The 24,246-nt window shown below is 46.4% G+C and overlaps 3 protein-coding genes across 6 annotated transcripts in view; 1 reads left to right on the top strand and 2 right to left on the bottom strand.

Moving 5' to 3' along the window:
* The window catches only part of NUP188 (nucleoporin 188), a 29,406-nt gene extending 21,903 nt beyond the window's left edge, over nt 1-7,503 (bottom strand). The window contains exons 1-10 of the mRNA XM_056352487.1: nt 7,408-7,503; nt 5,486-5,540; nt 4,806-4,879; nt 4,146-4,230; nt 3,362-3,442; nt 2,856-2,900; nt 2,144-2,236; nt 1,885-2,004; nt 1,305-1,516; nt 397-511 (exon numbers count right to left, since the gene is read on the bottom strand). Coding sequence (XP_056208462.1) covers nt 397-511; nt 1,305-1,516; nt 1,885-2,004; nt 2,144-2,236; nt 2,856-2,900; nt 3,362-3,442; nt 4,146-4,230; nt 4,806-4,879; nt 5,486-5,540; nt 7,408-7,433 — 906 coding nt within the window. The 5' untranslated portion in view covers nt 7,434-7,503. The remainder of the gene's footprint in view (nt 1-396; nt 512-1,304; nt 1,517-1,884; nt 2,005-2,143; nt 2,237-2,855; nt 2,901-3,361; nt 3,443-4,145; nt 4,231-4,805; nt 4,880-5,485; nt 5,541-7,407) is intronic.
* On the top strand, nt 7,434-12,945 carry DOLK (dolichol kinase). The gene is made up of 2 exons (XM_056352495.1): nt 7,434-7,572; nt 10,385-12,945. The coding sequence occupies exon 2, from the start codon at nt 10,491-10,493 to the stop codon at nt 12,060-12,062; it is 1,572 nt and encodes a 523-aa protein (XP_056208470.1). The 5' UTR covers nt 7,434-7,572; nt 10,385-10,490; the 3' UTR covers nt 12,063-12,945.
* A 1,381-nt stretch (nt 12,946-14,326) lies between these two features.
* On the bottom strand, nt 14,327-20,672 carry PHYHD1 (phytanoyl-CoA dioxygenase domain containing 1). 4 transcript variants are annotated; one of them, XM_056352508.1, is made up of 11 exons: nt 20,496-20,672; nt 19,529-19,687; nt 18,936-19,011; nt 18,761-18,808; nt 17,108-17,163; nt 16,857-16,919; nt 16,735-16,753; nt 16,266-16,394; nt 15,464-15,580; nt 15,184-15,310; nt 14,327-15,001 (listed from the first exon to the last, which is right to left on the bottom strand). In XM_056352508.1, the coding sequence occupies exons 1-11, from the start codon at nt 20,526-20,528 to the stop codon at nt 14,956-14,958; spliced, it is 873 nt and encodes a 290-aa protein (XP_056208483.1). In that variant the 5' UTR covers nt 20,529-20,672; the 3' UTR covers nt 14,327-14,955. The 4 variants fall into 4 exon arrangements, with proteins under 4 accessions (XP_056208483.1, XP_056208482.1, XP_056208484.1 ...); XM_056352507.1 differs by having other exon boundaries at nt 16,735-16,756; nt 20,496-20,669; XM_056352509.1 differs by lacking the exon at nt 20,496-20,672 and adding an exon at nt 20,048-20,464 and having other exon boundaries at nt 16,735-16,756.
* Between the last annotated feature and the right edge of the window lie 3,574 nt (nt 20,673-24,246).

The following is a 24,246-nucleotide window of genomic DNA, read 5'->3' as shown; positions in this document are numbered from 1 at the left end:
TGGAACTGACCAAATTATATGTTTGCAGCCTCGGTCTCATTTTCTGCACTGTCTACTGACTTACAGTTGGTCCAACCTCAGATGTTCTCTGCCCTAAAAGCACCAACACTAAATCTTTTGTTTCATTCCCTTCTGGAAGCTTCGCAATGCCTATCTCTTTGCACAAATCTTTCTTTAGAGAAAGCCCCGGGATAACCAAGGAAATATAAGGGCTAGAGGAATTAATTTAGTTCTTATTTGCTGCAGAATGTTATGTGGATGCTAGTTCCTACACCTGGTCAACAAACCCAAGGACCAGACACTTAGAGACATAATCTTTAAACAGCACTTCTTGGGTAACCTCAGTAAATTCTGTAATGTTAGTGCTGATGAGGGGTTATTCTGCCAGCACTTTACCTGGTGGATGCACTTGTTATTGGCTAACTTGTGCTCTTCCGTCCTGTCATCCAAAGCACGCTCATGGAGGGAGTCAATTTCCATACCTTCCACCAGAATAAGAGCACTAAAGTAGCTACAAGCAGGAGAAGAACAAAAACAAGTAGATCATAAACTTTATTTAAGAATTCAGAGGGGGGGCGGTTTAAAAAATACAAGTGGTCAAAAAACAACCTTTAGTTTGTTTTTGTTCAGCTGTTCTTGGAAGCAATAAGAAATTACATGAAATTACATCCAAATTTTGTCTTGAAATGCTAGTATATGACAGATTACGATCTTCAGAACTACCATTTCTGGTTGAACAGACAAAAAAAGGTCACTGAAATTTGATGATCGCTTTTCCATCTTTGTAACTTTCTGCCACTTGGCAGAATTTTCATTCTGCCTGGCTGCAGCTCCAGTTATGTCCCATGCAGCAACACCAAGACATTACTGACGTTTTGTAAGCAGGCCCACAATAGCTTGATCTGAGGCAACGCAGTTAACAACACAGGTTAGAAAGGGAATGCTAGCCGCCGTGCAGGTAGCAGCCAGACTGCCAGCACAGGACTCTGAAGATGCAGTTTCACTTTGCTACCAGACCACCTAAGAAGGAGTGGCACTCTGTCTTCATTGCCGTTCTTACCAGAGGCAAAATTATATGTAAGATTAAAGCTAGTATATGGATACCTCTCTACTTTGCAATCACACCTTCGCTTTGCCACAAAGCACCAAAGTGACCCAAAAAGCTATTATGCCTTCATCAAGATAAGCTTAGCCTGAAATAGTGGTGCTTTGAAGAGGCAGCAGCAAGAATTATAAATGCTTTTTCCCTGAGGAAAATAATTGGTTTGCTCTGTACTCACTTTACAAACATACACGATACTTACCCAATACGATCCACCAGGTGATCCATGCTCTCATCTACCAAATGTCTGTTGGTTTGTCTAGTGCCAAATCCCTGTTCTTTGAACATCTTTGCAAATGCCAGAAGTTCATCAGGTGCCATTTCGAAGTATGCATAGTAGAGGAAGATGACTTCCAAGAGCATGGACTGTTCACGGAGGCATTGCACAAACCAACGGGAGACCTGACGTTCTGTCTGCACAAGGAAAAGTTCTACCATCATATGTTGAAGCTCACAGGTCAGTCAAAGCAGTTACAAACTGAGAAGTGTTGAAGCATTTCAACAGCTTGTGTAGCCAGCGGTGTGTATCAATGGCAAGGAAAGCCACTATAAATACAGAGTGCTGATGCACACTGTTAGTCTGGATCTGTTAGCCTAGGGCTATCAATGGATTTATCACAAGGAACAATATGTTCCACACAACACTCTCTGTTTCTGAGCAAAGTGTGTTCTCTTAAAGAGAAACATCCTGTTTAACTGTATCTGCACATACGCATTTTCCACTACACTACATATACAGAAAGACTTTACAAGTTTGATAAATAATGGCAGAAAGAAAATACCATGAGATTTCCATGCGTTTCCCATGTAGGAGCTTCTGCTCTGTACAGCGCTTCAAACTGTTTCCGGTAATTAGGAACTAGTTCCTTGTCCAGTTTTTCAACACACTGGAAGTACTGTGCCTTAAATAAACAAATAAAAGTGAACTTCTCACATGCACCTCACCTGCTTTTTACAATCACAAGTAGACAATTACTACACAACTTAAATATTTAGCCTATTTCAATGACATCACCCCGACAAAAAGGTTTCTTTACTCACTGTGTAAGGGTGCCTCTCATCCTGAAAATAAGTGAGTAGATGGAGGACACAGCGCAGAATGCAGATCCTCTCTTCATAGTAATAGTCAGCAAGCTGTGAATATATAGTGTAATCAATACCAATTTAGTATCCTGTCCAGCTCCCATACACTTTCCATACATTGCCAAGGCCTTCCTCACAAGAATATATAGTGCTCAAACATTACTACAGATGGAGTTTCAACTAAGCAGTTTTTAAGATATCTGGAAAAAAAACCAAACCAATATTTAATTAACTTTACAAAAGTCAATAAAACATGCCCATAGGGATATGTCTATAATTACACTGCTAAGAAACTTGGAAAAGAAAGGCAAAAAGACAGATGATCTCTTGTTCCTCATGCCTGTTACCCTCTGTCAGATATAATCATCAGTCTCCATTTCAGAGTTGTCACTTCAGACAGTAACATAAACCTACAAGCTTTGGAAAACAAGGAGGCGTGTCTGCCCAGCTAAATTCCCTGATACTAAGCCTAAAATTTCCTTTCTATAGCAACTGTTAACACTGTTCAAACCTATAAGCACATCCCCTTATTTCAGAACCAGTTTCTAAAATTTGTTCTTTATATGAAGGAATACCTCAATTATTCCAAGATTTTCTGGATCCATAGAAATAAGGTTGGTTCTCTGTCAACAGATCTTTTCAACAGAAAATACAAATGGAAATGACTAACCTTCAGCATCAGAGCCTGACTCTGCCTTTCATCCTGAAGAACTGTCTGTAAGCAAAACATAACAAAATAAATATTTATTGCAGAAATACCTACCGACAAAATACATGTTCACAAAAAAGACTGACATAAACAAAGGACTTTTTTTTTTTCCATTTCTTTCGGAAAGACAGATTCCAAAAGCACAAACCCAAACCACTCATTTTTAACTACATATTTATTCTTCATCTCCACTCGCTCTCCTTCACAAATCTGTAGCTCTCCTGTACTCCTGACACAGAGAGCCGAGTTCCTGCAGAGAGATCAAAGCAGGAAGAGATACTAGAAAGTTAGGCCTGGATATCTGCTATCACATTCCTTAAAGCAGCATTTGGGCATTGTAATTTCAAAGAAAAGCTACAAAGCCATTTCCAAATAAGAACTCAGACTAACGTGACCATATGCATGAACAAACCATGGGTATTAAGGAAAGATGTGGAGTAAATAGAACATAAATAGGAGCTATGGACCTTCAGTGAGTCCCTTGTTCCTCTGTAATCCTCTTGCAGGTAACACTGTAACAACTGCACACTCTGCTCTTCATCCAGACCCTGGGGGTGGAGAGAGAGGAAAAAAAAAAAAGAGATGCTCTGCAATGAATTAAAGGCAACTGAATCCATTAAAGATGAAGATTCACCCCAAATACTCAGGCAGCTCCTCTCTTCTAAACAAATAACTTCCAAAATATGTGAAAAGAAAACTTTTGCATCAGGCAGATGCTTGCTTTAGTCACCACTTGTTTAAAGCAAAATACATAGGCTTTGATGTCACTTAGATGGAGCCACTTTAACTTCAGCAAAAGGGGCATAACCATCATTCAAATGAAGCTACCGTCCCCAGCCACTGAATTTTAAACTTCCAGCTTGAAGGAACATAACCTTGCAGGTAAACCGACAGTATTTTCAAACATGGCAACCAATTTAAGGGACAGAAGTTTTTAGCTGAGCAATTTCAGATGTCTTGAAAGAACCCGAGACCAAAACCAGGTGGCTGCTTCTGAAAAGCAGGGCCCTTTGCAGCAGAAAGAGATGTTAACCAGAAAAACCAAAGTACCTCATGGTCACTAACCACTTTTGAAAATTTTGACCTACAGCCTCAACATGTACTTCTAAGCTCCTTCAGATTATTTTGAACTGAAAGGAACTTAAGTTTGCCTCTATTCAACATCAACAAGTTTACTTAAATATCAGAATCCAAATAATAATGTATTCCAAGTGCAGGAATAAAATACAATCAGATAGCACCTTCACTCACCAAAAACTTGCTGACCCTCAGACCCAACTCTTTCAGTGGGGCAGCCACATCTTTATCAGCTTTTATTTTTTCTGCTGAAGTTGTACTAAAGAAGAAAGAAATTTTAGTCATTAAAAATGCATGGTTCCAAGGAATGAACTAAATAGCCTTAGTTTTATCATTTTAAACTGAACATTTGCTTTTTCCTCAATGGCCTTTAAATATTTCATAAAATATTCTGTAACCTTCTCACCAGACAAAACTCAACACCATTCATAACCTTATTACTATGATAAATGCAGGCTACATTCATTCCACCTGTTCCAATAAGGGAATCCAGTTATCCTTCTGGGATGACTGAGTGTCAGGAGGAGTCACTTCCTCACAGCCTGCATACTTGCACGTAATTGCTTCAGCTCAGCAGAGGCAAGGGTTAAGAGCTACCTAACATTAGTAATGAGAGCAGAAACTGCTGTTGCTTCTTTCTGATCTGTATTTCGTGCCCAGGACGTTATGTGGATTCAGTACTTTTTCTTACTACTCCTCTCCTGAACCTTCAAGTCATGCAAGGACTAATAATCTATTTCTATGTAATCAGGAAGAAATATTCAACATAATACTCTACTTATTTAGGAGACCCTGTTTTAGAGATTAATTTCTAAGATCAGGCAATCACCATACCTTGGCGGTTTATAGTATGAAAGTCCCGCTAACAATCTCTGCCAATGCTTGTTCAATTCTGCTGCAATCTGTGCCTAAAAAAAAGAACCAAATACTACTGAACAGACTCCTCCTCAACATATACTGCCAAGTATCAGATTTGTTAAATTTAAGTTGCAGCAAAGGAATTTCACCACCACAAAGAGAAGGAACAACACAAGACAAGCATTTTTGATTCAGACTGATTCAAAGTACATTATTGTACAAGACAGCTCGCTGCCTTGCCTAATCACAGGAAGGGAGAGAAGATAGGAGGCAATGGACTGGATTCACAACCATTTGGATTTCCAACCTCTGGGCAAATTCTGGAAAACATGGGCTCCATCCCTGCAAATAAGGAAGCAGGCTGTACCACTCATGAATACACCAGGCCAGCCAGCCTAGAAAGTAGCACTCATGTCTTCTCCAGAAGGGAACCACCTTTTCACATACACCCTTCCAGGTAGTTCATGAAGCAGCTATTAACAAGGAATGGAAGAATGAACAAGTGGCAGAGATAAAGGAATAACAATCACACTGAGGGAGAAGAAAAAGCAGCAAAGCACATTTTCACTAAGATACAAAGAGATGTACAAATAATATATTTGGCCATGGAGTCCATTCAGTTATGGGCAAACCTGCTTAGCAAAACAGGGACTTACCGGTTCTCTTAAAGCTGATCTGCCGAGAAGAATTGTCCATAATTCTCTGCTGCTCCTGTAAGCAAAGGGAAAAGGTGGAGAGTATTTTAATGATGAACACTATTTCAGACTGCCATTTAGCTTACCCCTTTTCAAACCCGCAATTACATCAGAGCAGATTGCATTGCAATAGAAGATGTAAGAAAAATGATTTAAGGAACATTAGTTTTTAGCTGTCCAGTTTCCCATGTCCTGGAAGAACCCAGGAAAGTCCCAAAGAGGGTGACAACTGATATAGCAAGACTTGCAAACTCCTGTTAAAGAAGCACCACATTTATATCTGTTTCCTAGCTCAATGTGATTGTGCTACTTGGATGTTTGAGGTTAGTAAAAAGAAACCCAATGAAGCACAGAGCAGTATTTCATGCAGTTACATTTGATGCTCTCCTCCGAACAAATTCTTCTGTAACAGTTTCATCCTCCACTCTAAGTGGAACATAAAACTGGAATTGAAGAACTGCAACACCTTTACAAAAGGTAGAATCATTTGCTGCAGGTCTTCAGAACATTCACCCTCGACTTCTTGTTTCTCCCCAAGTATGCTGCACAAAAGCCAGTCTGCACTATAAGGTACTACAGATCAAATCCTGACCCTGCTACATACATCCAGGAAAAATTAATCTCCCCACAACAGCTCTGAAAAAAGATGTTTACTAAAAAAAATATTTCAGGAACTTAAGAGAAACGATCATTTGTCAGCAGTGTAATCCAAACCAGGAGTTAAACACCACAGCTCCCCACGCAAAGACTATCTACAAAAGCAAGAACACTCATTAACTTATTTTTAGAACAGTACCATCAAAATAACTCATGATGGCAGTGAAAGTCATATGCAACTTCTGACACATGGTGCCACTTAAATGAACAGTGAGACCTATTATTTCCAGTACACCTAACAACATAATTTCCACCAGCTAATTCCTCGATAGTTGGGTGCACCTCCCAGTGTGTAAACTAACGAACCTCTCCGATTCAGTCAGCTGCTGCAGGCGCAACTGCTGCGGCCCACACTGGGCACTGGAAGGCCACTGAATTGTACTGGTAAAAGAACTGCCCAGAACTGAGCACCAGCCCGGCAGAGCCAGCCCTTCTGCTTTTTACCACGTCCTAACCGCTTCAGCCTGTCACAGAGCATGGTTTGGTGCCGGTTTGTTAATTGCTCCGAGACAGCTAAGGAGGGAGAGCGCTCTCCAGGTGATCACACGTGACAGCACAGCAGCGTTGTCCCAGGAGGGCTTACAGGCATTCACTGAATAAGAATCAGACACGTAGGAACGCTCCAGAGCATAAAACGTTACAATAAACGCCAAAAAACGTGTCCAGGGCAAACAAAAGCACCAATCTAAAGTGATGACTGAACTTGGGGTTCAACAAATCGCCTCCTTTACACATCCTCCAGATGGCTACGCTGGCCGCTCTGTCGGCAAAGGGCTGCCCAGCAGGTGAAGCCCAACGGCCCCGGGACCGGCCAAGGCCTGGTCGGCGCCTCCGGGCGGCGTGAGTGGGGCTGCAGCCTCGCCTAAGCGAAGGCTCCTCGCAGAGCTACCGAACGCTCCGCCTGCCACAATATGGCGGAGGAAAAGAAACCCAAGAGCCGCCGAGCAGCCACCGCCGGCCGCGGGGCTGAGCGCCCGGGCTCCCCGCGGGGCGCCTCAGCGAGCGGCACAACGGCGAGAGAGGGGCGGGGCATGGCCTCGCCGCGCGCGCGGGAGGCGGGACCAGGCCGGCGCGGGCCCCTCCGCCGTTAACCCTCCCTGCCCCACCACCTCCCCCCCGCACCGCCCGCCGCCGCCGCCCCCCTCATCCCGCCCCGCGGAGGGTCCCCGCGCGAGGCCGGGATCGGGGCCGCCCTCGCGCCCGCCGTCGCCGCCGCGCCCCCGCACCTCGCGCACAGCCCGCCCGCCGCCATCTTCGCTCCCCTCTCACGTGACCCGCCGCGCTGCGCCCTCCCCCCGCCTCTCCAGCGCCGGCGTCACGTGGGGGCCCCGGCCCGGCCCCGCCCGCGTCATGTGACCGGCGGCAGCGGCAGCATGGCGGCGTCCTGCGAGGTGGGTGCGCGCTGGGTCCCCGGTGCAGCGGGGAAGGCCGCGGCCCCTTGGCGGGACCCGGGGCTCGCCCGGGCAGCGTGCTCCGGCACCTTCCGGGGACTGTGGCGGCTGCCGCGGCTCTCCAGTAGGGAAGCCTGGGGGAAGGGGGGCCGCGCCGGGCGGGGAGGAGGGCCGGTGCTGCAGCCGGACGAGGGCTGCCCGGCCTTCGGCAGCACGCCCGCAGGAGGCTTCCCCGGGCAGCGGGTGACGGGACGGGCAGCAACTGCTTCGTCCGGCGGGGGCTGGGTGCGGCGGGCCCCGCGGCAGCTGAAGGGCGGGTGTGGAGGAGGGAACTGCAGCAGGCACAGGAGAATGAAATAACTCGGCACTGAGATAGGCCGTGTTACCGGAGCCCTGCCCTGAGGCGGAATCCCTCCCTGTCTCACGGCCCGGCTGGCCGGCTGCCGTGTCTTGCTGTTGATGCAAGAGCTGGGCTACAACCTTAAAATTGCCGGACCGAGGGGAAGGTCTGTTTCAGCCTTTGGCTAGCATGTGCTACTTACTCTGCCTCTTTTCAAACAAGTCTTAAGCTTCCCCCTCCCCTGTGCTTAGAAATAAGGGGTGGGACCCCAAAACCATTATTAGCTGTAGGTAGATATTGCCCATGCCGCTTCCATTTTAATGACTGTATGATTAATTGTTCTCCCATTCTGTTTAAAAATGAGTTGCAATGGCAAAAAGATTACACTTGGCCTGATTTAGCTGTAAAGCAGCAGTAAACCTAATGAAGTTGTTGGGCAATCAAGTATTTCAGGCCAAGGATGCCATAAAGCAATGCATTAGCAATTCGGAGTCTTCAGTGCAAAGTCATGAATAACTAAATGCTCCAGAGCCACAGTGCAAGGGAGCTTGATGGTACAAACTTCAATGGTTGCCCAGTAATACTACTACTAAGTTCTTAATCAGCTTTATAATCTGGTGATACCATTCAACACTGGATGAAACCCCAAACCAGAACTTTAAATAAACTTCTAGTCTTCCGTGAGCTAATGTAGATATTAGCCGTGAGCCTGGCAAGACAAAATTTAATAAGTTTATTGCAGATCAGCTTAAGATTAGACCAGAAAGGATGAAGCAATCCAAAGTTTCAGCTGGAGATACCTTATCCAGCAGGGATAGATACAAATGGATCAGCCGTTCTATTGCCAACAGAAATACAGAAACTGATACCTTTAAAGAACCCCAAAGAGGTGCCAGTGTAATGGCGTTGGCTTGTGTATGGTTAAGACATAACATCAGATTACGAAAAAGGAGAAGTAAAGGTTGCCAGAAAGCAATAAATGCTGGTGAGAATTGCATAAGCAATTGCTGGTTGGGAGTGCCCACAGTACTGCAAAGATAAGATGTGATTTAACCCAACAGAGTCATCATGTACATTGCTAATTATCTCAACTATTTATCTTATAGTCCAAAAGTTTAAAGCAAAGTTTAGTTTGGTTGTGAGCCTTGATTCAGAGAAGGGGAAGTGCTGTAAATGCAGTAAGTGTTTGTGAGACAGGGGAGTGAGGGGATATAGAAAACAATGACAGCTTTAGATCATGATCAAGAATGTCTTACAAGGTTTACTTACCCTTGAATTTGAGAGAAATAGTGCATGCCAGAGGTTAGTTAAATAACTTATAAAGTAAGTAAGATAAAGTAAGCATTTTTAGGATGACACTTGCTAATATTTGTCCGTTGTCATTAATGACTAACAGTAAAATATTTCACATATTTGTACACATCTAGAGTCTGCGTAAAGTAGGAGTGTGGGATTCTCACTTGGAAAATGGGAATGAAGGTAGCTGACGGGGAAGAGGCTGTGCGATGAGTTAAAGAGAAATGGAGCCGATATCTTTCTTTAAAGATAAGGAAGAATAAATCAGACTTTTTTATTCATGTATGAAACTGTGTAATAATTACATGATATGGCTACAACACAGCCTAGAGTTAAAACAGAAAATTGCCGATATGTCAAGATGGACTAGAAGTGTATTTTAGAATACACTTTTAGAATTTAGAATTGCTGTAGTAGCAAAAGAAATTAAGCTGCTTAATACTAAGGGTGTAATAAACATCCTCTCATGGCTACAGGCAAGATGAGCCCTGTTCATTTTTCTGTGCTCAGATCTCCAGCTTAGCTTGACAGGCAATAGATCAAAATTAGATAAAGTATACCATTTGACTCACCACCCCCAACAATTGTGATATTTTCTTTCCTACTTCTATTGTAAATACTATGCAGCATTATAAAACACCTGCTGCAGTAGTAAAGTATTCAATCATAACACCAGTGACAGAAGGAGAGAAAGGTACGTCGAGGGTTCTGCACACCAGTGGGAGGAGAAATATTTAATAAAAGGAGGAACATTCTGGAAAAACATACAGTGAAAACTACCTACAAAATTAGGTTCCCAAGTTACCTTTACACTTTTAAATTAACTATCCTTCAAATTCACACATCACAGTGACCCTTCTGGGAATATTCATGGCTTATTTGCTTCACATTTCAATTCAAAGACACTGCAACAGAAATATTTGAAACTGTATCTGAGTACTCCGGTGTTTCTGCCACTGCAGGCTGACCTCTCGGACTCTCAGAGGAAGCTACTGGTTTTGGATGACCATTACCTCATTGGTTTTTGGGGGTTTTTATCCACCTGTGTGTTGACATTAACAATTGGCACATAATTATCAGTTTAAATTAAGCTTAAGACCAAAACAACTGTGTGAAAGCTTTAGCTTTTCTAGCAGTCACTTTAATTGTTTGCTTTTTTTTTTTTTTTTTTAATAGGGATTGCAGTAGCATGAAAAGGAGTTCTTCCTAATGGACAACTATTGAGCACATTGGGGACTCCTGAGAAAGATTTTGAAAGCTTGAGCCACATTGGACTGGAATCATGTTAAACAAGCCAGTGCTGGTGGAATCCCTGATCGTGTTGATCATCGTTCTCTTTGTGCACACAGTGGTGTGGGACCGGTACTCTTGGTGTGCTGTCGCTCTCGCCATCCAGGCTTTTTATGTCCAATTCAAATGGGACCGTCTGCTCCAGCTGGGGGGGGCTGTATTCCAGTTCCGTGCAGCAGCAAACAGCGGCCTCCTGCCAGCCAGCATGGTCATTCCCTTGCTGGGCATAGTGATGAAGGAGAGGTGCAAGTCTGCTGGCATTGTGTACTTCGAACGTTTTGGAATAGTCGTAGCTTCCACTGGCATGCTGGTTGCTCTCTTTCTGTCTGTGATAGCAGTTGGCATCACAAAACCTGTGCCAACCAACACTTGCATACTTACTGGTGTTGCTGGCAGTGTAATTATCTATACCATGAAGCACTCTTTGACTGTTTCAGAAGTGATAGAGGTCCTAGAAGTGCTGCTAATATTTGTCTACCTCAGTATGATCTTGCTGTACTTGTTGCCGCGATGTTTCACTCCTGGAGAAGCATTGCTAGTTCTTGGAGGTATAAGTTTCGTTCTCAATCAGCTCATTAAACGCTCCCTGAATGTAATTGAGGGCAGAGGTGATCCCATAGACTTTTTCCTTCTGGTAGCTGTTGTTGGAGTTGTTCTTCTTGGGCTTTTTTTCACTGTGCTCTTCATTTTCATGGATTCGGGTACGTGGATCTCCTCCATGTTTTTCCACATGATGACAGCGGTGCTAGGCTTAGGGGTCATCATGCCTTGGCTGTACAGACTGATCCAGAGGAACCCTTTGTTCTGGCTGCTCCAGTTTCTGTTTCAGACCCAGACAAGAGTTTACCTTCTTGTATATTGGTCCTTTTTGGCTGCTTCGGCGTGTGGTGTAGTTTTCTACCAGAATGCTAAGAGATCATCTGAATCTAAAAAACACCAGGCCTCAACTATAACCAGGAAATATTTCCATTTCATTGTTGTAGCTACTTACGTTCCTGGACTAATTTATGACCGCCAGCTTCTCTACGTTGCGGCAGTACTGTGTCTGGCAGTGTTTGTCATCTTAGAGTATATTCGGTACTTCAGGATCAAACCATTTGGCCAAACCCTTAGGCATCTGCTGTCTCTCTTCTTGGATGAAAGAGACAGCGGACCTCTAATCTTGACTCATATTTATCTCCTCCTTGGCATGTCCCTCCCAGTGTGGTTGTTCCCCAGATCTTGTGCTCCTAAAGGTACCTTGCCTGGGGCAGGGGCACTGGTCCCCTACTCTGGGGTACTGGCAGTCGGGGTAGGAGACACCATTGCCTCCATTTTTGGCAGCACGGTGGGGGAAATCAAGTGGCCAGGAACAAAGAAGACCTTTGAAGGGACAATGACTGCTATTTTTGCCCAGATCATTGCTGTGGCTCTTATTCTGATTTTTGACAGCAGTGTGAACCTCAACTCCAGCTATGCCTGGATTCTGGCATCTGTGACCTTAGTTTCACTTTTGGAAGCTTATACCACCCAAATTGATAATCTGCTGTTGCCTCTCTACCTCCAGATAATGTTTATGGCATAGCAGTGTTTCTAGGAACAGAGGTTCCTCCCTTTCTAGAGAGAAGTGGTAACAGAATATGCACAGCCAGGAGAGCTCAAAGCTGATATAAACACTGCTTTTGGTACAGCAGATAAAATTGTTCAAAGCAGAAATGAAAAAGACCTATTTAAAATAAAGGTTTTGGTTTGGTCTTGGTTTTTTTCCCCCCATTTAAAACACCATGAGTTGCTTTATGTTCTCACAGGAACACAAGCATAACTGATAAAAACAGCATTTGTGTTTAATAATCCAGTTTAAGTTTCTTCTGGGTGCCCAGAGGCAAAGGAAGTAGAGGCAGAAGAGGTAAGTCAATTAGGAAAAAAAGAAATAGAAAAATATGCAAACCTCTCAGATGTTGCCACCTCTGTATCTTATCGGAGCCAAAACTCGTTTTGCTGTACTGAGTCCTGCCATCTTGTACTACTGAATACGTGAACTCCGTGTTTCTGTATAGGCACAATGTAAAGCATGTTTTAGAACAGGGGTGGCCACACAGAGTGAGTACGACTGTCCAGATGTAGCCGGTCACTGTCGGCAAGAGCCGCGCTAACGCACTGCGGTGCACGGATGCAACTTCAGACTCGGGAGCTGCAATAGCTCTGCTCGCCCAGGGCAGGCAGGGGAGGTTTGCGAATGTAAGAGACTGTTTATTCCAAACAGCGCTAACGAGGGTTGCAGTTTTAGCCCTGAAGGTTTATGCAACAAGAAGAATGTTTTTTCTTCTTCCAGATCTTAATCTCTAGATTCACGTGGAATAATATTCAATATAGGAGAAGAAGCTAAGCGAAATCACAGATAAAACTAATTACACATTAATAACAAAAGCAGAAAAATCTGTTAAAGTCAATAAACTTTTCTAATACTACTGCAGTTTTCTACTTTTCACATTTTTTCAGCTAGATATCTAATCAATTTATAAAAATGCTTCTATCAACAAATTGAGTAAAGCCATTTAACTGTGTCCATTTAATTAAAATAACTACCATTTTGTGGCCAAAAAAACCCACCTAATTTTTACATATTGAACACTTCTGTATTGACGATCTCTTCTCGCCAGTTTGCCAGGTGTCCATTAGAGCAAAACAGGGCTCTTGTCTGCAGGAAGGAGTTTTAACTCCTGACGCTTCTTTGACTCACTTCTGTGAACAGTTTTGTGCGAGCCCAAGCTCACGCAGCACACAGTACGGTCCCTGCCCTGGTCTCCATCTCAGGGCTGAGAGCAAGACCAGGGCGGAGGTGAAGCTGCTGCTGTGGGCCAGCGGAGCCGGCCCCAGGAGCCGATGTTGTGTTTGTCCCTGCAGAGCAGAGCGTGGCCCAAGGCACCCACCGCCTGCCTGGGGTCGGTGCTGCTTCTCCTGAGGGTCAGCACCGGCCCGTCGGCTGTGGTTAGTAACGCAGTGAGTACTCGGGTACTCTTTGTAGGAAACCAAACTCCCTAACTGCGCTGGGCTGAGCTTCCTTGGCATCCAACAGGAGACCCGGCAAATCCCCTCCAGCTCCTTCCTTTCATTTACGCGCTTGAGCTGGATGGTGTGTGCTGCGGGGCGCGGTGGTGTGAGAGAGAATCTCTGATAAACCATCACTCTGCAGCTGGAAGGTGCCATTTCAGATCAACTCTTCCAATGGAAAGGGACAGAAAAAGCTTCAGCTGCTTCTGTCACAACCCACAGCCCTCACCGCGGATGCCACAGAACAGCGCCAGGGGCGAAGGGACCCGCTCTCCCCCCACCCACTCTCCGGGCACAGCAGTGACCTGGGGCACAGCGTCCCCGCGCTAGCCATTACCCTGCGGACCCCCGGCCCCTGTGGGCCCCCACCCTGCAGCAGCTGGCAGCTGTGCGGGACCCGCCTGCCCCGTCTAGCAAAGCCCGAAGGCTGGAAGGAAACCTCCCCCCTACAGGAACCCCACTTGACTATCTCACACCAAGAGCCAGGGCTGGGCAGTACCTCCACCATGGCTCGTGCCAGGCTCCAGGCAGCCTCGAGGCGGCCGTGATGCAGTCGGTGTGCCGATGGCACCAGGCTCGCACCCCAGGGCCACTGCTGTCACGGACGCTGGGCTCCCACTGAGGTCAGGACATGGCCCTGAGCTCGGGCTGCACCTTGCTCTGCCTGGGTGTGGCTTCGTGGGGTTTGGGGACGGTAACCGGCCCCGTATACCATGGGAGTGCCACAGCTTGGTGCTGGCCACAGCCATCAGGAGAAGGTCGCACTGCGCCTTCCTTGAAGATGAGGGAGATGAAAAGGAGAATTTCTATTTTTTTTTATTTAAATGTTAGGAGTTTGGGGGGTTTTGCTTTCATTGTTTCAACATCAGTCTTTAGGAATTCTAATATTTTTAGTCAACACACCCAGAGATCACACTTTGCTACAGTCTTCTAGAAATACTTGTAAAATTCCTGCTTCATTTCACCCACAATAGGATTATTTTTAATCACTGTTACTCAAACAACAGGACAGAGACCCAAGGGTAAAAGTCAGCCACCCTCGCAGGATGCATTGCCTGCACTGCTGGAATCAGCACAGCCGAGAAACGCACTAGGCGAGCTCCTGACTTGAACAGAAGAAAATACTGACCGTCTGCAAGGAGAAATACTTCTTAACTGGTCCCAGTCAAGGTGCAATGGTCTTTAATGGCCTATTCTCAAGACTGGAGAAGTTTTCTCACCAAAAGGATGGGGTGACTTCTCACACCAGTAAGGCTCACGCTGCAGCAGAAGCGTCTGTCTGGTGTGTTCAGCTGTGCCGGGGATTGTCGTTCTGAGAAAAGGGCGAATTAACCTTGGGAGCTGACCCAGCCAGAGTTGTGTTTAAAGGGAACGCGAACAGAAAGGAATATTGATCAGCTATTGACTCCAGACGCCAACCACTAGCTTCAAGTGTAGAGCGATGGAAAAGGCAGTTCAGGAGTTGGCTGGAGCCTGGGAAGTGAGAAAGAGGGAAAACCAAAACTTCAGAGGCTATTCCAGCTCTGCAGGTACGAAATCAGCGCTAACTACCAACAGACCCGTGTGACAGGCAAGACCAACGACAAAAGGTGATCCTGGCTATTGCAGCAAAAAGGCTCTACCCTCCTGAGCTGCCTGTCAGGATGCGACCTTACCAGTTCTCTTTGCTCCAGCTGGTGTCTTTGGCTTCCATCACGTGGAAGGTGAACGCATGGCGAGAAGACTCTGAGCTGTTGAGCTCACTCTTATGGACAACTTCACCGTGGATGAGAATGAGCCCACCTGTTTGAAAAAAAAACACCTGTACTGCTCTTTTTTTCAAATCGTGAGTGCCATCTTTAAAATATAAGGGAAGTTACAAGTGTTAAAATGCCAGTTTAGCTCCCTTGTTTTTTCTTGTGCTGCAAAGCAGAAACATTTGGGGGTTGTTTGTACCTTTACTTATAGGCAGAGGTATGAACTGGCTGTTGTCATAGGCCGGCTCTGACCCTACAAACTCTACACAGGTTGAGGAACCTGGAGCTGCACGGACCATTCTCCGGTTAATTCCACCTGCAAATCCAAAGAATAAGCAGACACATGAAAATTAAACAGCTAGCCACACTCTGCACAGCAGAGAAATGGTATCTGTGATTTCTCTTGGCAGTGACAGGAACCTTATTGTAGTACATTCAATTTTTCTTTAGTAATTTGGGTGGGTTTTCCATTAAGCAAAGATTTAGGATTTCCCAGCTGTGGCAGAAACTGATAAACACCTGCCTTTTTCGCATTTCTGGCTCTTTCCGTGCATTGCAACATAGCCCTTCAGGAACACAAATAGGCATACACTTACGCAAAGCCAACCTTTCATCCATTTCTCCTTTCTAAGAGAGCAGAAACTGTCATCAGAGTGCAGCTGACTCTAGAATTTATGAGGGATGAGCACCTTAAAAATCTTAAAAGCACTATGCTTGCACTCACTGAGCCAATGCTTAGGCAAGCAACAGTTTAAAGCTGATTAGCGTACCCTAGAGTTAGTGAAAAAACAGAGGACTCTGCTGGTAACCCAGCAGCGGTTGCACACAGAGCAACCTTTGCAGTAAATGCAGGAATGTCCTTTCCACAAACAAGGGCAGTGGCACGCTCCCGCGGGCAGCGTGCGATGCAGGGACCGTAACTCTGCCCGTGCTTCCCTCCACCCTTCAGCCTGAAGATGCCACGCAGTGCCATGGCACACACCAAACACCACGACTCTTACTGGTGTGAGAGCCGGGAATGAACCACAGGCAGCCGTTCTCCCGCGTGGCATCCTCCAGGGCAATCCAGAACCCCAGGATTCTGCCCAGAGGCTCCGTGTGCAGGAAGGTGGCATCCTGGTGTGGTGTCACTGCAACGAGAGACAGTCGTGAGGGTCTTCGATGCCTGAGGAGCTCAGTAGCCCTGGGACGGGAGGCTTGTGTCTCCCCAACATCCTGACCTACCCTGCCCACCCATCCACTGTACACATTAAATGTCACATTAAAATGCCACCTCTCAGTAAAAGTAGCTCTTTGTTCAAGCTGGATATGATGCAGAAACATTTCTGGAAAACATGGATGCTTTTTAATAATTTTCAGGTTTGGACCACAAAACTCAGGCTTAAGTGTGATTGTGAGCTTCTCCTGGTAACGTTCCTCTCCTGAAGGAGCGTTACCCACGGTGCGAGGCACAGGTAATACAAAGCTCACCTTCACCGCCGATGCCAGGCTGCTGCAAGGAAAGAAAAGTGATGTGTGAAGAGAAGAGTTTCACAGCTGCCCACCCAACAGGGTCTGGTTTCTTGAGTGACAAGTGCCTTGAATTACTGTACCTTGAAGATATACATGCTTTGCACAACTACCGGTCTCTCAAGGCCTAGTTTTCTTCCCAATTCCTGCAAGAAAACCTTCTAAGATTTAACTCTGCTGTTTTCTGCACACTATAAAACATTATTCCCTGAAGACATTTAAAGTTTCCTTTCACAGACAAAAATCACTATCATTGGGAGTCTAAAAATTAAGATTAGCTACTCCGTAATTTATATTTTCCCCCAGATCATTCTAGGAAACAGTAACAGCTCACCTGCACCTTGGAGGAGTGGGTGATTTGCTTGAAGACAGGATCATAAGCATGCAAAGCTAAGGGGAAAGAAACGGTTCAGTGAAGATTGCATTGACAGAGGGAGCTGGCAGCGCTCGGGGATGAGCTGCAGAGGCAACAGCCGAGCAAGATAAATTGCAGCCAGTAACTTTCATCCCTCCCAAAAATGGTTACACGTGGCTTATCAGCCTAAGGCGATACAACACTTGTAGATTTGTACAATCTTCTTTAGAGACCAAAAATATAATCAGTCACTAGCCACAAACCGCAGCTCCAGAAAAAACAGTGTATAACAGAGCAAACAAAAGCGGAGTATTGTGTGATTAAGTATTATATTATGCAAATGCTAGCACAACAACTGCTATACATGACCCTGAGGCGCACAGTGAATTCACCCTTTAAAACTGAACACAGTTCTTGGGACCTACAAAACAAGTAATTACTGCAGAAATGACCTCGGGCTCATCCCGGGTCCCTCGGCAGCGCACCGCAGCCCGCACGCCCTGGCGCAGGTGCCGGCCGCAGCCCCGCTCTGACAGCGCCACGAGGCCGGATGGTGCCTCCAGCTCGTGGTGACCAGACGGGCCACGAGGACACATGTGGGTCTGGCAGGGGCTGCTCCCGGGCAAGGGGTGAGGCTGGGCTCAGCCAAAAGGGGTAACTGCAAAAAAATCAGCCTAGAGATGCCCCTCCCAGTGCCGAGTTGCCGAGTCAGTGGGCAGCTACAGTTGTTTTCACTTCCCCTGGGGAAAAGCTGAAGTACAGCAGCATGGCAGGCGGGCTGGGGGGGAAGAGTGTTTTTCTGAGAAAACCAGAGAACCAAGAACTCTCCGTACTGAATTTCCAAGGTTAGCGAAGTTTAATCTGAACAAGGTTCAAGTGCAGTGAATCCTGCTCTCGTCTTCCACATTTTGTTTGAAAACAAAAGGGATCAAAATGCAAGTCCAGTTGCTGGGAGAGAGGAAATAGGTCAAAGTGAAACCAGTAAGGGTAAAGAAAAGATGCTGGTGACACCAAAGGAGGGAGGACAGCTTCAGCAGCAGCAGCCCGCCACTGCACGGGACAGGAGAGACAGTTTGATCTGTGCTGAGAGTGACCAGTCGTCGTGGTCAGTCTGTTAGAGCAGTCTCTTGCATAAAAGAGAAAAAGAGACAAGGGCTGAAGTCCAAACTTTCACATGTCAGTGCCTCCAAGCTATGCATGGCTGAAAAACCTCCCAGGAGGGTTTTTGTGAAAAGGATCATAATGGAAGATTTCAGTCCTTTGACAGCAGAGAGTGAGGGGCAGCGCTGGGAGAACAGCGGAGAGCGGCAGAGCGACGCGAGCAAGAGCAGACTGACGAGCAGAAATCAAGTTGAAGAATTTAATGCAGAAACCCGAAGCAAAACAGCCCGGGGCTGCAAAGATAGAGCAGCACAGCCACAACGGCGAGAGGGGCGAGGGGCGCAGTATTCGATGTAGCCCTCGCCCGGCGGCTGGGAGAAGCCATGGCAGAGGGACGCCACTCCTCGGCGCAGAACGGCTTCAGCTCAGTGGCCACGGTTATTTATAGCGCATAGGTCTGGAGAAATCCTTGAGTCTGAAAACCACATCCCTTCCATCCCTCCCTTGAAAACCCCCGCCCTTTAAACATACCGTGGCCAATCTTGCTGACAGATTTCTCCTTTGGAATTCGGAAGTTACCTACAAAACAAAACCAGAACTTAATGTTTGTAAAGCAGGAACCGTCCCTAGAGCTGGAAACGGGCTGCCAGCCCCTCACCAGCCTTCTCCTGTCCCCTCCCTGTGGTTGTCTCCAGCCAGGGCTTACCTCTCTCATCCAAAACACCTTTCTCAAAGAAGAATCTAATCTTGTCTCCACTGGTTAGGAAATAATCTGAACTACCCTGCCAGGGATAAGAGTCCAATAAAGATACATTCATTTATGCTTTTACAAGGATACTTCTATTGAAGCATTAATACTCACCTGCATCTTTTTCCCCATCAAGCCGCAGCATAAGCAAAACAGAGTCAATAGAAATCACTCATAAAAAGGTTTTCCACCATGCTAAATGTCTTGGCATTGATATAGGACTTTACAAGAACCTCTCACAAAGAGCCTACCCTTGCTTTTCTTTTGTTGGCTGCCTGGAAAATAACCTCTTTTCTCTCTGCAGAACAAGTCCAAAGCAATCTGCGAAAGCTGCTTGTGGCTGGCAGGGGCCACAGCTGCAGGGGCTGAAAGCACAGCAGCGCCATGGCACACCTCCCCCTTCGCCCCCTGGTAAGCCCACCACCCAACAGTGGTAGAAAGCTGGAGAGCAAGTGCCTCTCACAGGGTTATGTTGCGTTCCCGCGGCGTAAATCCCGAGCAGCCCTTTGCCGGTCCCCAGCCCTGTGGCCAGGACAGCCCTGCCTCGGTACCTGCTCCTGGAGCTGCTCCTGCTCCTTGGTGGAGAACTCGGTGCGGCAGTGTGGCGGCACTTCCATCTCCGCTACGATTCTCTGAATCTGGTTCCTCATGCTGTCACACTCCTCTGCAGTAAAAAACCGCTCTAGGACAAGGAAGCCATCCTTGTGGAACTGGAAGAGATGGGGTGGCTGCTTTCCTCCAGGGTCCTCGGGGGAAGCAGCACAAAGCAAGAGAAAACAGTTCTGGCCCCTCGTTGAGCCTCAGCTCAGTGTAAAAGCATCCTGACTTCAGCTCTGAGCTGGGCAACGCGCTCTTAACTTTTAATTTCAGGAGGGATTTCTGTTGTAAAAAAGATAGTTTGTTAACAGGCTGGGATTCCACACAGCTGAGAACACGTCTCAGCCCTGCAGTCCATGAAGCAGAGGAGGTACCATCACTAGAGCCCCTGTGGTTTGAGGATATCTTATGGAAAATGTGCAGCCAGCAACCTTCACATTACAAAGCTCGCTAACACAACAGAGCAGCTGTACCTGTACCCCAGATAACAAGGTTCCTCCACCAGCCCGACAGCATTGTTTCCTCTACCGGAAAAATCCCCGGGGTGATTTCTCACAGGCGACCACACAACCTCTTACAAAATGAAGCGACCTCTGTCACCACTGCTGTTTCTTTGTATAGAATACCCTGAGGATTATCCCTTGGCAGGCAGATTTCCAGTTCAGGGATGAGAGCCGGGCAGCGCAGGCAGAAGGGCAAGACAGAATTTCCCCCCAGAGCTGTGTGGTAGCGGTCTCCCTCTGGAAGAGCTCGTAGCCACCACAGGGCCCTCACACACTCAAAAGAATGTAACGTGAGAAGCTGAGAAGACCATAAAGTGTTTGTAAAGCAAATCTTTGCTGGTCCTGACCAAAGGTGTACCTGAGGAGCAGCGTCCCCCGCCCGTACAGCAGCCACTCCCCCCGCAGCGCAGCCCCTTACCTGCTGGAGCTGGCCCTGGGTCACCAACGCCATCGGGCAGGAGGTGCCAGCACCCGCCAGCAGCACCACGACGCCAGCCGGGCACTGCGGGCTGCCCGCTGGGCTCCTCACGGAGCCTCTGCCAGCACGTGACGGGCGGCAGCGCGGGGCAGCCACCGCCACCACCGCAGCCACGTGCTTCTGCCGGGGGCACCCGGGGCTGCCCTTTGGCTCCCGGCGCTAACAAAGTGCACAAGAATGTTCTGCTGAAGTGCAGTCACACACTTGATTCACTTCACTGCAGGGAGGAATCACTGTTTTAAATAATAACTCAGATTTAAAAATAAAGCAGCTAAGCTGGTAAACACAGTGATAAAATAAGGCAAGTAAAATAAGAATCAAGTGGGATGAAAAGGTCTAAGAGTTTTTAAACAAATTTAAAGTGGTGCTCCAGGCTCCTAGAGCCCTTTTGCTCAGGCAGCCAGTCCTGCCAGAGCTTCAGCGCCTGAAAGGGGCTCCTGCACCCCAGGAGGTGACAATGTCAGACTAAAAGGTGTTAAAGCTAAAGAGCTCTCACAAAGGGCTCGGTAGAATTCCTAGAGAATACATCTACTATTTTCACTCACAGATGTTCTTTGGCAATTTACACTTTGATTTACTCAGTTCATCCTCCTGCAGCTCCAAAAGTGCACATAAATGCATAAACCCAAAGACACAGCTGAAACCAGAGAGAAAAAGCAGAAATTTGGTCTAAAAAACCAGAAGAAGAGATGCCAGCCCAGCAGCAGTGCCCCCAGCCAACACACCCCTCCCATCACACAGGAATCCCTGGGGAAGATTCTTCTCTCTGGAGAAAAACGTGTTTGGCTCTTGCAGGCAACACCAAAAGCATCCTTTCAGCAGCACTCCACAACGAACATCACAGGGGCAGCTTCACGCATCACTCTGAAAGAAAACCCAACAAAATGAGTGAGTGCAAAATGCTCATGGGAAAGTGTTTACTTCCAAATATATTTGCTAGCAACTGAAAATCCATCTTAAAGAGATGTTGCTTGAAAAAATAGCGAAAATAAACTCTGGATAAAAATCCCTCCCCATCTCATTCAAATCTTTTTTTTTTGTTTGCTTTTTAATAAAAAGGGCATTCATTGGTTTAATTGGAAAACATCTATTCTTTTTGATCATTTACAGCTCGTTTTCAAGCTTCTCTTTGCACACAAGAGGATATAAGTTCAGTAGTTTAAAAAGCTAGATTTTGCCAGAGAAGTTATTCACTGGGCTGCAAACATGGAAGGGAAACAATCAGCCTCCAATGCTGAAAAAAAATGATCAATTAGTTCCTCATCCCTGTTAACAGACTCTGACCAACTGATGGAGGCAAATGTTTTTAAGAAAGATGTGTAAACACTGGAAAAAAATCCTGCTGTAGCTATTGCCTGTAGGTTGATCTCACCAGGACCCACCTCAGGCTTCACCAGGAGGCAGCAAACCCAGAGCACCACGTGTTCTGCACACTCGCACCACTCCTCAACCCCTCTGTTACCCCCGTCATTCCTGAGGTCACGTACTTCTCATCCCCAGTCATTTTTTTCCCCAGCAATTTAGCACGTCATCATCTCCACTCCCCACCTTACGCACACGTGATGACTTCATGAGCTGGTTTAGTCCATACGCATGGCAGCAAACCACAACTTTCCTGCTCCACGGATTGTTTTGAAGCAATATAAACAGCAGGCTGCAGCATGCAACACAGCAAGGACCAGCAGATAACTGACCGAGTGACCCGTCTTGGTTGCAGGAGCATTCCTCAGTGGCTGTCCTTAGGAGTTCTCTCGTTCTTTGCCATGCCAGACATGCTCCTATTTCGAGGCTTAAAAAGAGCTTTTCAGCAAGAGGAAAACCACCCCCACCACATAATGCCCTAAAAAAGTCAGAGAGAAGGATGCCCCCTTTGTAAAGACCTTCTTTTCCAGTAAGTTTAAATAAGGAAGGTAGAAAGTACTCGGACAAAACTAGGAAACAGCCTCCTTTTCCTTCCCTTCCTCCCCCTCCAAGAGCTCTTTTGCAGCCTGTCAACAGCATTTGCTCCTGCCAGCTCCACAAGAAAATCGCACTCCTGGCAAACTCCGTTGGAGGCTGCCAGAGCCCATCCCGTGTCTTTACAAAAGGCACAGGAGCGAGTGACCCCTGGAACACAGACAACCCTGCAGCAGACGCAGCACAGGTGTTTCAAACGCCTTTTTGACTGTCACGATTATCCCAGTGTCCTCCCCCGTCAGAGTTCCTATTGAAACCACCTGGAGCCAAGCCAGCGTGCCACTTCCCAGAGCCGGTTTAAGCAGCTCAGTGCTCTCGTCACCGCTGCTGTGGCTGGAGCTGCCAGCGTTATTAGGTGGGGAAAATTTTCACCTAGATCTCTTGCCACCTCCTCTTAAGTCTTCAATATGATCAGCAACAAGTGACAGAATATTTAATGAGAAAGAAGGAGCACAGGAACAATGATAACCACAATGAGTATTTAAATTCAATAGTGTACCGGTATTTAAAATGTCATAGATACTCAAACACTTTTGTTTTCCCTATATTGGCAGTCCTTTCTTTCAAGTTTGAGGATTCTCTTGATGGAGAACTGCTTTGTCATCAACAGGTAAAACCAAGATGGTTACTTTCTGCAAAAATAGCAGCAAGGTAAAAAGCTTACAGTGCAGTAGGGCTGGAGGATTTTACTGGAATAAAACCCAGATAGTTCCAGCTGCCTTCTGCATAGAAAATTTGGAATTTTCAGGATTAAAAGTCTTTTTCCAACAGACAGACCAGCTCTTTACCCTCAGGCTCTTCCTAACCCTGCATTAAAGTCCTGCAGGAATCCAGCAAGCACCGGTTTTCTTTGACTATACCTTTCATTCTTCCCTTTTGCTCAGCTGTTCAGAGTTGGTAAATCCTTGCCAAAAGGAGCTGCAGTCCGAGCACGCCTTAGATGACAAGGGACGCTTTGTCCTCTCCTTTCTTGTTCAGTCCTGCTAAGCATTTCATTAAAACTCATCAATGCCAACAAGCACAGCAGATACCACCTTCCACCTGTTTCACAGCCTGCTCACATCTGGGGCAGCGTCACCGCGGTCAAGTGGTCTCGGACAAAGGAAGCAAGGGAAGGCAAAACACAAGAGAAATGCCTTTCTATGCAATAAACAAGCTGCACAGAAACTCGGACTGGCTTTGAAAGTTACAGGCTGGTTCTGTAACACATCCTGAATATGCTCAATTAGGAAAGACCCTGTCTGCCAGCATTTTCAGTTCAAAAAAGTAGCGTGTGGGGGAGGCAGACAGCTAGGAAACACATTTAAATAATCTGTGAGCAGTAGCTGGCTGATGACAATTTCTATGGCAACAGGCAGTTTCCTCCATTGACTTCAGTCCCTGTCCCTTCCCCAGGGAAGGAGCACACAATATACATTTTGAAAACTCAACAGAGCTTCTATAGAACAATGCAGACAATGCTCCCAACAACGCAAACTGTGTCAGCCATTTGTCGAAGTGATGGTGATACTTGGTAAGGCAGCCCAGGCTTGTCACCGTGCTGGACGTCTTTTGCTCTATCTCTACTTTTTGCTTATTCATAAAGGAATGTCATAATCCACAAGGCCTCATGTGATGAATAAAAAAACCCGATAAATAACAGCTGGAATTATTAACACCTGTCTTCTGAAAAGTGAGATCGTGAAAAGCTAAGTGCCTTTGCATACAGAAAAAGAAAGCAGACAGAGAAGGAAAA

Source organism: Falco biarmicus, chromosome 9 (assembly GCF_023638135.1).
Source record: "Falco biarmicus isolate bFalBia1 chromosome 9, bFalBia1.pri, whole genome shotgun sequence".
NCBI classification, from domain to species: Eukaryota; Metazoa; Chordata; class Aves; order Falconiformes; family Falconidae; genus Falco; species Falco biarmicus.
This window is presented reverse-complemented; position numbering and strand designations above follow the sequence as displayed.

Excerpts from the sequence above, each read along its gene's own strand:
- DOLK (XM_056352495.1), top strand. The coding sequence starts at position 10,491 with ATGTTAAACAAGCCAGTGCTGGTGGAATCCCTGATCGTGTTGATCATC.
- PHYHD1 (XM_056352507.1), bottom strand. The coding sequence starts at position 20,528 with ATGGCGTTGGTGACCCAGGGCCAGCTCCAGCAG. Across the intron at positions 17,164-18,760 it reads TGTCAGCAAGATTGGCCACG|CTTTGCATGCTTATGATCCT; the intron begins GTATGTTTAAAG and ends CTTTCCCCTTAG. Across the intron at positions 16,757-16,856 it reads AAAGCATGTATATCTTCAAG|CAGCCTGGCATCGGCGGTGA; the intron begins GTACAGTAATTC and ends CTTTCCTTGCAG.